The sequence below is a fragment of the Henckelia pumila genome, chromosome 3 (genome assembly GCF_033568475.1).
Source record: "Henckelia pumila isolate YLH828 chromosome 3, ASM3356847v2, whole genome shotgun sequence".
NCBI classification, from domain to species: Eukaryota; Viridiplantae; Streptophyta; class Magnoliopsida; order Lamiales; family Gesneriaceae; genus Henckelia; species Henckelia pumila.
The window spans coordinates 185,807,760-185,819,374 of record NC_133122.1 but is presented as its reverse complement, the minus strand read 5'-3'; the positions used below and the strand labels follow the sequence as shown (position 1 = coordinate 185,819,374).

Genomic DNA, 11,615 nt, shown 5'->3' with positions numbered 1-11,615 from the left:
TCCTAATACTTGGAATTACAAAGTTCACATTGAACTCATCATTCCTATCTTAGACAGAATCAGACGATAGCTAAGAGTAGTAACTGGCATCAGTCTCGTACCAGTACGGACCTACTACTACTGCCTATGTCCACACAAGATGAACACCAAGATGAACTAAGCCCAAAGCAGATTTTTCTCTGTTTCAGTATCTTCGATCTTCCTTGCCCCAAGGAATATCAAGTTGCATCTCTAACGAAGTCAGACGATACTCTGAATAACTACTGGTAGAAATCCTTCCATCTATTAGATCTACCCATTTAGGAATATCATCATATTGAAAACAAAACCTATATGCTCATAATGATCACTCATCAAGGAAAATCCCTTCCAAGACTAATTCTGACAGCAGAATTCAAAAATCTGTATCTCTGACAAAAGCTAGATGATAACTAATATCCTTGGACACTAAATCTAGTATCAACTAAATTTCCACGAGAGAATCCAAATGTCGAATAACCATACCCATACTGTGACTGTTGAGAAACACTAGACTGAGTTAGCCTCCCATTGAATAACCATCTTAAGCAAGAAAAGCTGTCAGACATCCTCTGAAGCACGAAAGGCTCCCAGAGTAATACAAGCATAGGGTCGCGCCTCCTCACGTCTAGTCCCGATCACAATACTCAACTCTTGGTATCATTCAACTGGCACCCTGATGAAAAACCCATCATCACATGGCCACAACCTAATAAGGTCAAAACAGACAACTGTTTTAAGGAAAACAGCCTACGACAAAGCACATGCCCCTGATGAATCACCTCACACATGGTATTAAATAAAGTCAACCGACTAACTGGATCATTCTAGGTAAAAAATCTAGAATTTAGTCATTCGAAATCATGCATAAGTATAACCCAATTATACAAGTATCATTCAATTACTGGAGTTGAATACTGATAAACTAACCATTGGAATAAATCAAGATAATCCCGAAGATTAAAATTACAATACTTGAACCACTAACCCAGGTTTTATAAAATGTTTATTACAAACCTGTGTAATGAACAACTTATCCATAAGATTAAATAGAAAAGATGTACAATACAACAATAACTAGTACATCTAATAGCTGAAATCTTTAATACACACTAGTAGAAAAGTCGCAAAAGACTTCGGTTATTAACTGAAGTCGTAGATAGATAATTACCGAAGTAGTGTCACGTGAAGTAATAGGTATTGTTTTACTTCGCGTTATAACCGAAGTCGTAGCCCTGAAATTACCGAAGTCTTTGGTCGGTTCATGGAGCCAAAACCGGTTCAGGTTTGGGTCGATGCCGAAGTAAAAACATACTTTTTACTTCGCCAATTTCATTAATTAGCGAAGTAAAAGAAAGTAATTTACTTCGTTAATTTAATAAATTCTCGAAGTAAAACATATGCTTGTACTTCGTCGATTAATGAAATTGCCGAAGTAAAAGATATTCTTATATTTCGGCAACGATAGTAATTGACGAAGTAGAAGAAAGTTTTACTTCGGCAATTTCACTAATCGACGAAGCAAAATAATGTCTTGTACTTCGGCGATTAATGAAATTGCCGAAGTACAAGACATTATTTTGCTTCGTCGATTAGTGAAATTTCCGTTCTACTACATTAAAATTTAGATACAATAATTACACAATATAAATATATTTTTGAAACTTAAAATAGACTAATAAGGTTCATAAATTATTCATCTCAAAACAACGAATATCCATAAATTCACAAGTATATCCACCAAAATAACCCAAAAATATGCATGTATCCACAAGTATTTCTACAAAACTAAAAGTGCATCTATAAAAAATAATCAAATTCCAACTCTATAAACACTAGGGAAAAAAACTATACATTAATTCATCCTTCAACATAGGATCTATCATATTTGCAGGTGTTCCCTCACGCCAATGCCTCCAAGCCAGAATCAATCCAGAGACATATCCTTTATCCTGAAATGTAAAAAATAAGATAGATCAGATTGAAATTCAATTACAGAAATCAAGAATCTCATGTAAACACACACATCTCCGGTAAACACAGCCAAAACAAGAGCCCATAAAATTCTGAAAATGAAAAGGTCTCAGCTATCGAATTGCACTCATTTCACATCAACTTTGTGCATCGAACATAAAGCAAGCTCTCACCAAGTCAATGTACTGAAACTCCCTTTTCTATGTTAAAAAACGAGAAAGTTTAAGTTACATCAAATAATTTAGCTAGGGGGCAGAGTAACTGAACAGATCAAGTTAAAGCTGAGAAAAGTCGCGAAGATGATGCATAAACAAGTCCAGTGAATTAAGAAACCACCACTTTTCTTCTCACAGTTCTAAAATGAAACTTGGCTTAAAATAAGATTAATGGATAATAGTAAAAACACAAGATTGAAATCCAATGACAGATTTCAAGAACAAAACAAACAAGCCCACCTCCACTTCACTGAAAAAAATGGAAAAAAAAGGAGATAGAACAAGCTTTAGTACTATACATGATAACAAACTTTTGTGCAAACAATCCCGATAAAAAACAGTGCTATGACAAAAATTTTGGCTATGAAATAATTTTTTTTTTATAGGACCTATGAAATAATTTATTTGAAAACAAGGCTCGAGATTTATACCTTTAAATATGCCTAGAGTATCATATAGCTTGAAAACAACCTATTCAGAGCTGAATACTTGAATTGTGTTGTTAGTACCTAAAATATGAAGAACACCGTGAAAGAAAATGGGAAAAGAGAAATGAATTATCTTCTTACAATACAGAAACTTTCTATCTTGATTTTAAGGTGTTCCTTAACAGAGCTAGGGACCACGAATTCGAACCTTAAGTGCATACTCACTGAGCAAGACTCCTGTATTTAATTCCTTCAATTCCCAAAATGCAGTAAGTTCTAACTGTTGCAAAGTTGTTCAACTCAAGTTCCCACTACACTAACTTTCCTGTACAAAAGAATGAGCTTTGATCACATAAATTTGATCAAGTGCAAAACAGAAAACTACACCAACAAATATTCCTCAAAAATGAAAATTTCAGATATTAAAGTGTGAAAATCCATGAAATATCACAAATCAAGATAGGAAATAGTCAGAGAAGAAAAATGAGCTGCAAATATCACATTTTGGTGACTAAAAATTGCAATCTGGAATACATCACAGCTTAAGCCTTGGGAATAAAAATCTGAAAGTTGATCCAGAAAAAGTGAGAAATATATAAATTAATAAAATTTAACACATAAGACAATGGTTTGAGAATAAGACATGTTTCACACAATACACAACTTCTGGGACTCAACAAATATCCATCAAGATACCCCGAACTCACTACACATACACTTATCCTATTTCTGAAGAAACCACCATTAGTTCACTTAAACACAATTTTCTAGACATATAAAATTTGCTGTCAAAAGTATACTTAGTCCATAGATTGCCATTGTAGTCCAGCTATACAAAAACGAACAAGATACTTACTCGAGGATTAGATATGTTAATCTTCTTGTGCTTCAGACCAACTTTTAGCCCCAATTCTCCAGACACGCTGGAAAACCCTGTAAAATTACACTAGTAAGACTGAAGCACGGTTTCATAGAGATAACTGCCTGTCAATCGCCGTGATTCTACATCACAAAAACTAATCAAGATTACCTCAAAATTTTGTTTTATATATGCATTCCCGGGAGTCTTGGAGACATGAATCCATAACTCATTGTTAGATGAACCAAGGTTATTCAAGCAAATAGCATAGTCAATAGTTTCACGTAACCTTTGATCCAAACTCCGTAGCTACTATAAAAGATAGGTGTCAAATCAAAATTTGGCAAAACACGCGGCATACGAGTGTGAAGGATAGTAAGAAAATGTAAGAAACGTGAACAAACATGGTGGACAAGAAACACTTGGGGACCGTTTTCAACTTATTTAATATTTTTATTTTCAATCATGATAAAGCAATGACTGTAGATCTATGAATCATGGCTTGAACCCTGTTCGATTCACCATCTATATGATTATACATGTATATATATACATGAAGTAATCCATAACCATAACGGAAATAGGACAAGTAACCCAACACAGGGAGAAAAGGGGCCAGGGAAATCACCAACCAGACGTCTTAAGCATCACTATCATTTGAATGTTGCCACCTAATATATGCAGGCTAAAAATCTAAAATTCAAACTACATGCACCACAAAAATATTAAACATAGTAATAAGAAATAACATTTCTCGAAGCACAATAATTGTTCTCAACCACTTTCAAGCATCCATCTCTCATGGGAGCATTATAAGCAACTATAATACTTGCATAAAAATTAATTGGGAATACAGTTCAAATAAAAAAGCACTGCACAATGATAAACAAATCGTAAACCACTGCACTTGTATGGTTGTTACTCCATCAAAGAAAATTCTACATTTCGATTCTTCCATAGAACTCTATCTTACTTTGCCACATGCAGCATGTTACTTCATTGCCATTTTTCTCTCATCTTCAACACCGAAACATCACATACATGATAAATGTAAAAAACAACTTTCTCCCGAAGTTCATAAAAAGAAACATTGTTCTAATATGTTAGTTGAGTGAACTTTGGAAGTGCAAAGCCTGTAAAATCAGGAATCATTGATTTACTCCGAAACACTAAATTGAGGTCAATAGCTCCGTAACATAATGTCTTAAAAAGAAAATGAAACAAGTGTTAGAAACTTTTGTCAAAACTCAAATCATTCTGCGTTATAATGCTCTCCATAAACATTAGCCATGTCTCAATTTGGACAAGTTGGTTGATAAAATAGCTGAGGTGATGGAATTGCTGAAGGTTTAGAAATGCAAACTGACAGTCTGTGAAATTCCCCACTGCCAGATGACCACTCTTTATGTAAATTTAAAATCGAGACAAAAAACAAGAGCAATTAACCAGCCAAGCACGATGATATGAACTTTTCGTAAGGACAAATTTAAAAAATACAATCAGCAGTTTCACAGCAATTTCTAGAATGGGATACACATGCCAGGTGCTTGGTAATTACATATATTACCATCATTGTCACTCAGAAAAGAGAAATTTGGTTGGGGCGATACATAAAATCCAAAACAACTTTAATTTGTCAAATGCTTTACGAAAGTTCAATTATGCATCACAAGTTCATAACAACAGTCAAATGCCACTAAAGGTAGTGTGAACCATCACATTCACTTTGCAAGATCTCGGTAATCTGTTTCCTCTATAAAAGCGAAAGCAGAAGTTTTGGACGTACAACTTACCATACAAATGTTTTCTGATTTAGGATTGCAACCTAACTTATTTCTCTCGCGCATTCATCATATGCCAACTCTAACTTGATTACTAGCAAACCTTTTATTTTATGTTAAAAAGTTAAATCATATTAATCATAGCCTGAAAGTACCAAACTGATATCGTCTCAAAATTCATATAAATTTAGTTGAAAGGTGATGCTATAAGCCTCAGATAAGATGAACCCACTAGATTCATACCTCAAAAAGCAGCGCTGGCAGCAAAAAACATTAAGAGGGGTGGAATCTGGGGAAAAAATAGGTAAAGGTGAGAATGCTACTAGAAACGTGAACATAAGACATTACGCGTATTCATGAAATTTAAACAGCAGATAACAGAGATGAAGAAATATACAAAATGATAAGAGAGTAGAAGAGAAGAGATGTATCATGCCATACCGTGGACTGCACTAAGCATCCCTCCAAGTCCAGAACCAGTCTATCAAAACATAGAAAAGGATACGAAAAAAAAACTTTCAAGCTCCAATCAGCTCATTGAAATTGGACTACATCGGCAAAGAATCCAAACTCAGGACCTGAAACACGAGAGGGAGAATTCAACTCACAGGAAAAAGACAAAAGATCTTACCCCAAGGAATCATAATCTCAAATACACCAACAAACATCTTTCTTCAATTGATAATAGGAATACTCGGAGAACTTTAGAGTTGGCAGGAACCTTAAAAGCACCTCAACTGATGAAGGCAGAGAATTGCACTGGAAGAAATTTAGTATCGCTGAATGCAAGATTACAAAAAAATCTACCAAAGAGAGAAGGACAATCCAATGCCACTGTCGCCACTTCATCGGACTCTGGTAGGGTCAAGTGTTATTCCAAAAAGAAAATCATAGAAAAATGTTCGCAGAATGATTTGGTGTCATAAATGGATGAGAATAGAGGATTATACCTCTTCGTTATTTCTACCAAAAAATCAGCCATTCCTTTCTTTCCTCCAGAGGCTGCTCCAACTTTAGCGGTCACGGTCCTTCCACAAAAATTCTTGATGGAATCCTCTTCGATCGGAACATCGACCAAAGAGAAATGAAATTCTTTCCCCCTTTTAGATCGATATGTTGGGAAGCCCTAGGCCAGACGATTTGGACAGAATCAATCGTCGTACCTGCATCAAGTTCTCACACCGAATTGATACCAAAATAGAAGGATTCAGACCTTGGGTTTTCGAATTATGGCATTGGCGAGCAGTTTTCGGCGGAGGTGGAAGGCAGAAGATGCATATCGGCGGCCGCTTGGTTTGAAGAAGAAAGGGGATAGCATTTTTTTTCTTTCTCGAGAAGGATCAGACTCAGAAAGAAAAGCGGTGGAATTTTATTTTTTAACATTTTACTTCATCAAAACTAATATACTGAAGTAAAATATTACTAAAAATTATTAGTGAAGCCCGTGTTTTTTAAATTCTGAAGTAAAAAATGAGTTTTTACTTCGTCAATATTATTACTGAAGTTGATTGTTCCTTATTACTTCGTAAATAATAATTGCCGAAGTAATAAGTAGCGAAGTAAAAAGCCAAAATCCTACTAGTGACATCTGATCACTACAACAAATATATTAATTAACCACACTAAAAAGACAACGGTTTTATACACAAACTATTGTCTTTTGGCCTTTAACAACGGTTTTTACAAAAACCGTTGTCTTTAGCCCTTTTTTAATGAAAAACAACAATGGTTTTTAAAAAACCGTTGTCTTATATGTGTCAAAGACAACGGTTTTAAAACCGTTGTCTATGAGCGGGTTTTTTATGGCCTACGACAACGGTTTTTTAAACCATTGCCTATGTGTGTGCTTTTGGAGCTCTACGACAACGGGTTTTTTCAACCGTTGTCTTTGTGTATTTTTTTTAAATTCAAAGACAACGGTTTCAATAAACCATTGTGTAAAATTGTTGTGTTTGTTTTTTTTTTTAAAAAAAATTAAACTGAATATAAAAGAGAAAAAAAATAAATTGAACAAAACGTTCCTCTTCTTCTGTTCATTCTCAAACAATTTCTCGTCAAACCCTAACCACATCCCAAATCTGCCCGTACACCGCCGGAAACAGGCTGGAGATCTTCGTGACTTTGTAGTCCAGTCCTAGGCGACATCAACCAGTGGATTTCGACCTCATTTGTGTAGTTTGTTGCTGGATTTGCTTAGTTCTCTTTGCCATTTCCCCTTCTGCTATTTCACGAGCTGCACAAAAATGGGGTGATTGCGCAAGTGAATTATGTGGCTTCCCAAGGCTGGTGTACAGCTTGGGTGAGATCATTTGGTGGTTTTGAGGTGTTCTTGAAGGGTGTTAGAGCTCGAGAATTGCTGAGTGCATCTGCTGAACAAAATCGCAGCTTTGCATTTTAGCTTGCATCGAGTTGGTGTTCTGGATTTTCCCTTGGTGTCTGGAGTTTGTAGGCTTCTCGTGGGTGTTTGTTGCATTGTTTTTGAGTTTTTTTATGCTGTTTTGGTACTGGATGTGGTGTCCTTTTGCTTTTGATTCGTGATTCAAAATTCTGGCCACCAAGTGTTTGTCATTTTGCTTGTTTCGAATTTGCTTCCTTCTTGAGGTAACTGGCTGCTTCCATAAATTCTTGGATTTAGTTTTGGGTATTTCTGAGTGCTTTTATTCCTTCTCGTGCGCTGGTTCTTGTGGTTGGAGGGTGGTTGGAGTTGGTTCTTGGTTGTGGTTGCATCTCTGTCTCTACTCTTTACCTACTATTGAATTGGCACTCGCGAAGTGAATTGGCACGAGTTGTGTTCTTCGCAAATCCTGTCGATATTTTGCCGATTGTTCTTTTTTCAAAAAATAAATTTTTGGAGTCTTCTCCTTGTGATCATCTCTGGATGCATTATTCTCTCCAACATACTTATTCCAGCATCTAAGAGACAGAAATTGAAGATTATAAAGGAAACTTAGACATGCTTTGTATCAGTTTTACATTCAGAAACTTTGAAAAGATTTTGATTATCTTTGAATGTCCTAATAATTGTTGTGAAGACAGGTTCCAGTAGTTTGTCTCATACCCGCGATTCATCGAGCTTTTTTTTTTAGAAAAAAATAATTTTCATTAGTGTGAAATTGCTTTATTGCTTGTGTAATGTCATTCCAGTCTCTGATATTGCCCTATTCTATGAATTTTTCTGGCAAGGTACTGCCTGATGCATATTAACTGAGTTGGAAGCTGGATCTTTTAGGTTCATCGAGATAAAACATGAGTTCATTGGATGTCACCAGAGCAGAACTTGCTCTTGCTGTTTTGTATCTAAACAAAGCTGAAACCAGGGATAAGATATGCAGGTCAATACAGTATGGTTCGAGATTCTTGGCTAATGGGGAGCCGGGAACAACACAAAATGTTGAGAAATCAGTCAGCTTGGCTCAAAAAGTTTTACGTTTTTTCAAGGTCAGCAGAATATATCGATCATGTCTAGGAAGCAAACTCGAACATAAAATGTCTATGGTCTTGACCAAGTTTCTCTCCCTATGTTTTATAGCTCATCAATGATCTCCATGTTCTCATTAGTCCGAGTGCTCCAGGAACTCCAATTCCTTTGATTTTGTTGGGAAAGATATTTTTACTCTTTAAACTATGGTTTTCTGCTCAATCCGTTGTTTTATTTTATCTTCGTCTTCACCTTCTTCTTGGTTTCCATTCCAGTCAAAAAATTCCCTTCTATCAACTTTCCTGTTTCTGGATTAATTTGTGTGGCTCGGCAGGTCAGGTATTTAAAAGGTATGGTTAATTTGTGTGGCTCGGAAGGTCAGGTATTTACAAGGTATGGTTTATCCGTCATTTGGTGTACATTATTGCGAATGTTTTCGTTAAGTAACCATCAGATTTTTTTGTCAGGTATTTACTAGGTATGGTTTATCCGTCATTTGGTGTACATTATTGCGAGTGTTTTCGTTAAGTAACCATCAGATTTTTTTGACATGCAGAACAAAGAACGTACTGATAGGAAGGATCTCTGTTTTTTGTTGGTTGGGTTCTTCTAGCACTTTGGTTGAGGTATATATGATGGCGACTTTACTCCTTTAGTACGGTAGTTTCACTATGACAACCACGTCGTCCTGTTTTTATATACATGAATTTATATGGTGTGCTTATTGCTCCAGATTGATGAAATTGGAAGGCTTTCGAATATCAGTTAAACTAAACCAATATCTTATCCTTGCATGCGACCATGACAAGTTAAATTATATATGATTATTTTTATGAATGATCTCATAACTCTAAAGCTATTTGTCGTTTGTTGTTATAATTAAAAACCAATTTGCATGCGAAATTATAACTTCCGTGAACGATTTGATGAGTACCATTCCATCAATTAATTTAACTTTGCCCAGGCTCGTAAAATCATTTCCTCCTTGATTGTCATATATGGACAGGCTGTCTTGTAACTATCCTATACAATCTTCAATAAGACTTGAGAAAATGTTTTCTCCCAAATTCGTCTTTGGATAGTGAAAAAATATCCCGATAATTTTTTTAAAAAAATTATGAAATCTCTAAAGTATGCTAAACTGAAGAAGATCAGATTTTTGTTCTTGGATAAACAGGAAGAACTAAGAAATTTTGTAAATAAGTAGTTTGAAGTAAGATGGTACTAAAATTCCTTCTTAATAACATATTTTATTTTCCATTGAAACAGGTGGAAAACCGAAAATTCATACAACACCTACTCTTATTTTTTTTTTTTTTTTTTTGGTATTTGACAAAATGATACTTTTTTCCTCCAATACTGTATTAAACAATACCTCAATAGATTAAAAATTCAATAAAACACGCAGCATGAGTTCTAAGTGGAAAGATTCAAGAAAAATTAATATATCGATCAGCACAATCAAATTGGTCGAAAGATATTGCTCAGCAGAGAAATGTTTGGTTTAGCTAGGTTTCACGAAATGAGAACTACGTGGAGGTAGAAAAGCGTCAAAAATATTATTTAAAACAAATAATGCTAAATGGACATTCAATATTGTATACATCGATCTTTACATCTGTTATATCGTGAGCTCTAGCCTTTGTTAAAGCAGCCTTGGATATAGTGGTTGCAGTTGGCTTGCTTCAACTGGCACCCAAGAAAGTCACCCCTCGCGTCTCAGGTGCTGTCGGATTCGTGAGCTCTCTTATCTCCTGCTATCAGCTTCTACAATCATAGTTTATACATATTTTTCATTTCATATTCCTCTAAGATCATCCAATGCAACTTAGTTATCTCCGCAGATTTCTTAGTTTTCATTTTATATTCAAGTACTAGTAATTTTCAGATTTTGATATAAAACTGATTTATATACTTGTCATTGAAACACACACAAACACAAAATATATATATAATATAACTTGGATTTGTCTTACATGTTAGCGGAAATTTAACGGCCAACTTGGCTACATATTCATTCCATGATCACTTTTCCTGGTGTTTTTCTGTTGTACGTGCTTCGCTCCTATTTTCAACCGTGTAAACTTATGATCTGAATTCACCAATGCAGAGTAAAAGATCACAGTAAGTAAAACAGCTGGATAACTGTTGTCTCTTCCAGGTGAGATATTGTCTACATACCAACTTTTTTAAACCAAAAATTATTGTCTGAACACTCACTGTGATTTCTCTAAATGCAGTGTTTCATAACTTCATTGCAGGTAAGGTAGTTACCTTGTCAAAGGGAGGCAGACTCCAAACTGTGATGATCGGATATGGAATTTATGGAGGTTTGGTTATTTCTTCTCTTGTGAAATGAGCTTCATAGCATAGGACGCCTGGACCTGTGATGATAGTTGAATTTTTTAACTTCCAAGTGGGGCTGTTTGTTTGTGATGGAAGAAGTACTGTTCAGGTGCCAGGAGAAGTGTTCGTGACAGCTTAGAAGGTCATGTGTAGTGTTTGTGTGACTTGCCTCCTCTGCCTCATTTAGAAGGTCATGTGTAGTGTTTCTCGCATCTCTACTTTCATGATTTATTCAGTTAGATGTTTTGATGGGTTTCATTGAGATTATCATGTTGTTTTGCTACGTACATTTGTATTGTTTTTATAATTGAGATTGCTTGCTTATATATTGAATGATTTGAAAAATATATTCTTATAATTGAGATTGCCACATTTGTATTGTCTAGCAAGGTAGCAAGATTGAAGATTGAAGATTGTGAAACGAGAGTTCCAAGTTTATCAAGATTAGTTCATAGCTCTATTTTCTAGTATGGATTGAATTAGAATTTGAATTTTGAGTGATTTGTAATACGAAAAATTGTATATTAAATTTTATTTTTGAAATTTTAAATTTTGATTGATTTATAATATTGAAAA

At 35.0% G+C, this 11,615-nt stretch overlaps 1 protein-coding gene and 2 long non-coding RNA genes across 11 annotated transcripts; 1 reads left to right on the top strand and 2 right to left on the bottom strand.

The window, feature by feature from the left end:
- Window positions 1–1,785: 1,785 nt before the first annotated feature.
- Window positions 1,786–3,885, bottom strand: LOC140893556 (uncharacterized). The gene is made up of 5 exons (XR_012153198.1): window positions 3,666–3,885; window positions 3,492–3,568; window positions 2,844–2,960; window positions 2,639–2,716; window positions 1,786–1,970 (listed from the first exon to the last, which is right to left on the bottom strand). It is a non-coding gene; the product is annotated as an uncharacterized lncRNA (long non-coding RNA).
- A 233-nt stretch (window positions 3,886–4,118) lies between these two features.
- LOC140893260 (uncharacterized) lies at window positions 4,119–6,537 on the bottom strand. The gene is made up of 3 exons (XR_012153076.1): window positions 6,226–6,537; window positions 5,717–6,130; window positions 4,119–5,564 (listed from the first exon to the last, which is right to left on the bottom strand). It is a non-coding gene; the product is annotated as an uncharacterized lncRNA (long non-coding RNA).
- Window positions 6,538–7,334: 797 nt separating this feature from the next.
- Window positions 7,335–11,546, top strand: LOC140890459 (peroxisomal membrane protein 11E-like). 9 transcript variants are annotated; one of them, XM_073298253.1, is made up of 7 exons: window positions 7,335–8,713; window positions 9,028–9,086; window positions 9,250–9,313; window positions 10,348–10,430; window positions 10,804–10,854; window positions 10,955–11,229; window positions 11,426–11,546. In XM_073298253.1, the coding sequence occupies exons 1-4, from the start codon at window positions 8,522–8,524 to the stop codon at window positions 10,357–10,359; spliced, it is 327 nt and encodes a 108-aa protein (XP_073154354.1). In that variant the 5' UTR covers window positions 7,335–8,521; the 3' UTR covers window positions 10,360–10,430; window positions 10,804–10,854; window positions 10,955–11,229; window positions 11,426–11,546. The 9 variants fall into 9 exon arrangements, 6 of the variants coding, with proteins under 6 accessions (XP_073154354.1, XP_073154352.1, XP_073154350.1 ...); XM_073298251.1 differs by having other exon boundaries at window positions 9,250–9,319; window positions 10,360–10,416; XM_073298249.1 differs by having other exon boundaries at window positions 9,250–9,319; window positions 10,360–10,430.
- Window positions 11,547–11,615: the final 69 nt, after the last annotated feature.